Source organism: Condylura cristata, unplaced genomic scaffold (assembly GCF_000260355.1).
Source record: "Condylura cristata isolate star-nosed mole 26May11 unplaced genomic scaffold, ConCri1.0 scaffold00041, whole genome shotgun sequence".
NCBI lineage: Eukaryota > Metazoa > Chordata > Mammalia > Eulipotyphla > Talpidae > Condylura > Condylura cristata.
This window is the reverse complement of record NW_004567142.1, coordinates 6,622,744-6,624,505: the sequence shown is the minus strand read 5'-3', so window position 1 is coordinate 6,624,505 and position 1,762 is coordinate 6,622,744. Positions and strand designations below refer to the sequence as shown.

At 62.6% G+C, this 1,762-nt stretch overlaps 1 protein-coding gene across 1 annotated transcript in view; it reads left to right on the top strand.

The window, feature by feature from the left end:
• Positions 1-1,410, top strand: part of OSCAR (osteoclast associated, immunoglobulin-like receptor) — a 5,700-nt gene extending 4,290 nt beyond the window's left edge. Inside the window, exons 3-4 of the mRNA XM_012733547.1 lie at positions 1-198; positions 471-1,410. Coding sequence (XP_012589001.1) covers positions 1-198; positions 471-628 — 356 coding nt within the window. The 3' untranslated portion in view covers positions 629-1,410. The remainder of the gene's footprint in view (positions 199-470) is intronic.
• Positions 1,411-1,762: the final 352 nt, after the last annotated feature.

Below are 1,762 nucleotides of genomic sequence, written 5' to 3'. Positions count from 1 at the left end.
GCCTGGGCCGCATGAGCTTCGCGCTGTACCGCGAGGGCACGCAGGCGCCGCTGCTCTACCGCGTCTCGGAGCTGCCCTGGGCCGACTTCCCGCTGCCCGCGGCCGGCGCGGCCGGCACCTACAGCTGCTACTACCACACTCCGTCGGCCCCCTACGTGCTGTCGGCGCGCAGCCCGCCGCTGGTCATCCGCTCTGAAGGTGAGGGCCCGCTGCCCCGCAGCCTCTCCTAGGCCGGGTCGGGACCCCTCTTCCCCCAGACAGGGTCCAGCCCCGAGCCCCTCCCTCCCGCACACGGGTTTCCAGGCCTGCGCCTACCCCAGGCCCCGGGCCAGGCTCAGCCCCCTCCTCCCTCAGACACCCCACTTCTCATCAGCCCCCTCAGCTTGGAGGCTAGCAGTTGGGTCCCAGACTCCATGTGCCTCAGATCTGGTGGCGCGCGGTGACTGTCTCTCTCCCCTGCTGGACCCCAGACTCTGACTCCTCGGACTACACCCAGGGGAACCTCATCCGCCTGGGGCTGGCCGGCCTGGTCCTCATCTCCCTGGTCATGCTGGTGGTTGCTGACTGGCGCGGCCGGAGAGGGGCCCCTGGCAGCAGGCGGCCTGAAGCTCCACAGGACTGGCTCTAGACACCCGCAGGGGCGCTCTGCCAGGGCCGTGTGCGCCCAGACTCCAGCTTCCTGAGCAATAACCCCCCGTCCCATGCTGGCTGTGCAGGGGCCTCGGCCTTCTGGATCGTCCGTGGTTAAGTCTTTCTAGCCAGAAGACCTGAGTTCGGATCCCGTCGCTGCCTCTCTATCTCTGTGGGCTGCCAGGAGAGAGACTTCCCCAAAACTTGGCTGCCCAGCCCGAAAAATGGGTGCACTAGTAATACCCACTTCGTAGAAAGGCTGCAGTTAGTGGACGGCACGCAAGGACGTTTGGAGCCTACGGAACGCGCAGTGTTCGCCTCGACCTCACAGCGACCCATGGCCTCGCGGGTCGGTGGGCGGCGTGTCCGTCTCCCGAGGGCTTCCCGCGGGTCCCGCGCCTGCTTCCCACGTTCCCCTTCTGCTAAACGCCGCTCCTGTTTTTCTTTGACGTCTGTGTCATTTCCCCCACCGCCATTGCGCCAGCCTCTCCGGCCTTTCTCCCTCCCCTTCCGCTTAACTCAGAAGACTGACTTCTTTAAGAGAGTCCCAGGCTTTTAGAGTTCCTCTGCTCCGCCTCAGTGCCCGCCGTGTGAAAGTTCAGGGCTGTCGCTGTCCTCTGATCTGCTTGACTACCTGATTCCCTGCAGCTGCTTCCACTCTGCGTCACCCCTGATGGCGGCAGGTAGTCAGTGCACTGGGTGCACACACCCCCCTCCCCCAGTCTGTGGGTGCCGAGGCCCCTCCCATGAATCAGCGATTGTAAACAGTGCTGCAATAAACACGTGGAGCACATTTTTGGGCTGATGGTTTCATGTTCTTTGGAGAGTTTCCCAAAAGTGATTGCTGGGTCACACAGTCTTTCCATTCTTAGCTTTTAAAGGTGAATCCGAGGGCGCCTCAGCGCTATCAAGCTATGGGTAGCCCCTGCAGCACGAGTTGGACCCCCGGGGCGCAGCAGACCTGTCCTGTCTCCCACTGCCCCCTCAGCAGTGGATCTTGGTCCTTCCACCTGATTCGCTCCCTGCTCTGTCTCTGGGGATCTTCTCACCATCACCCCCCCCACCCCCTCGCACGTATGGCCTACACCTCAGCTCTTGTATCCATAAGAAAAGAAATCTTTTTTTAAAAGGT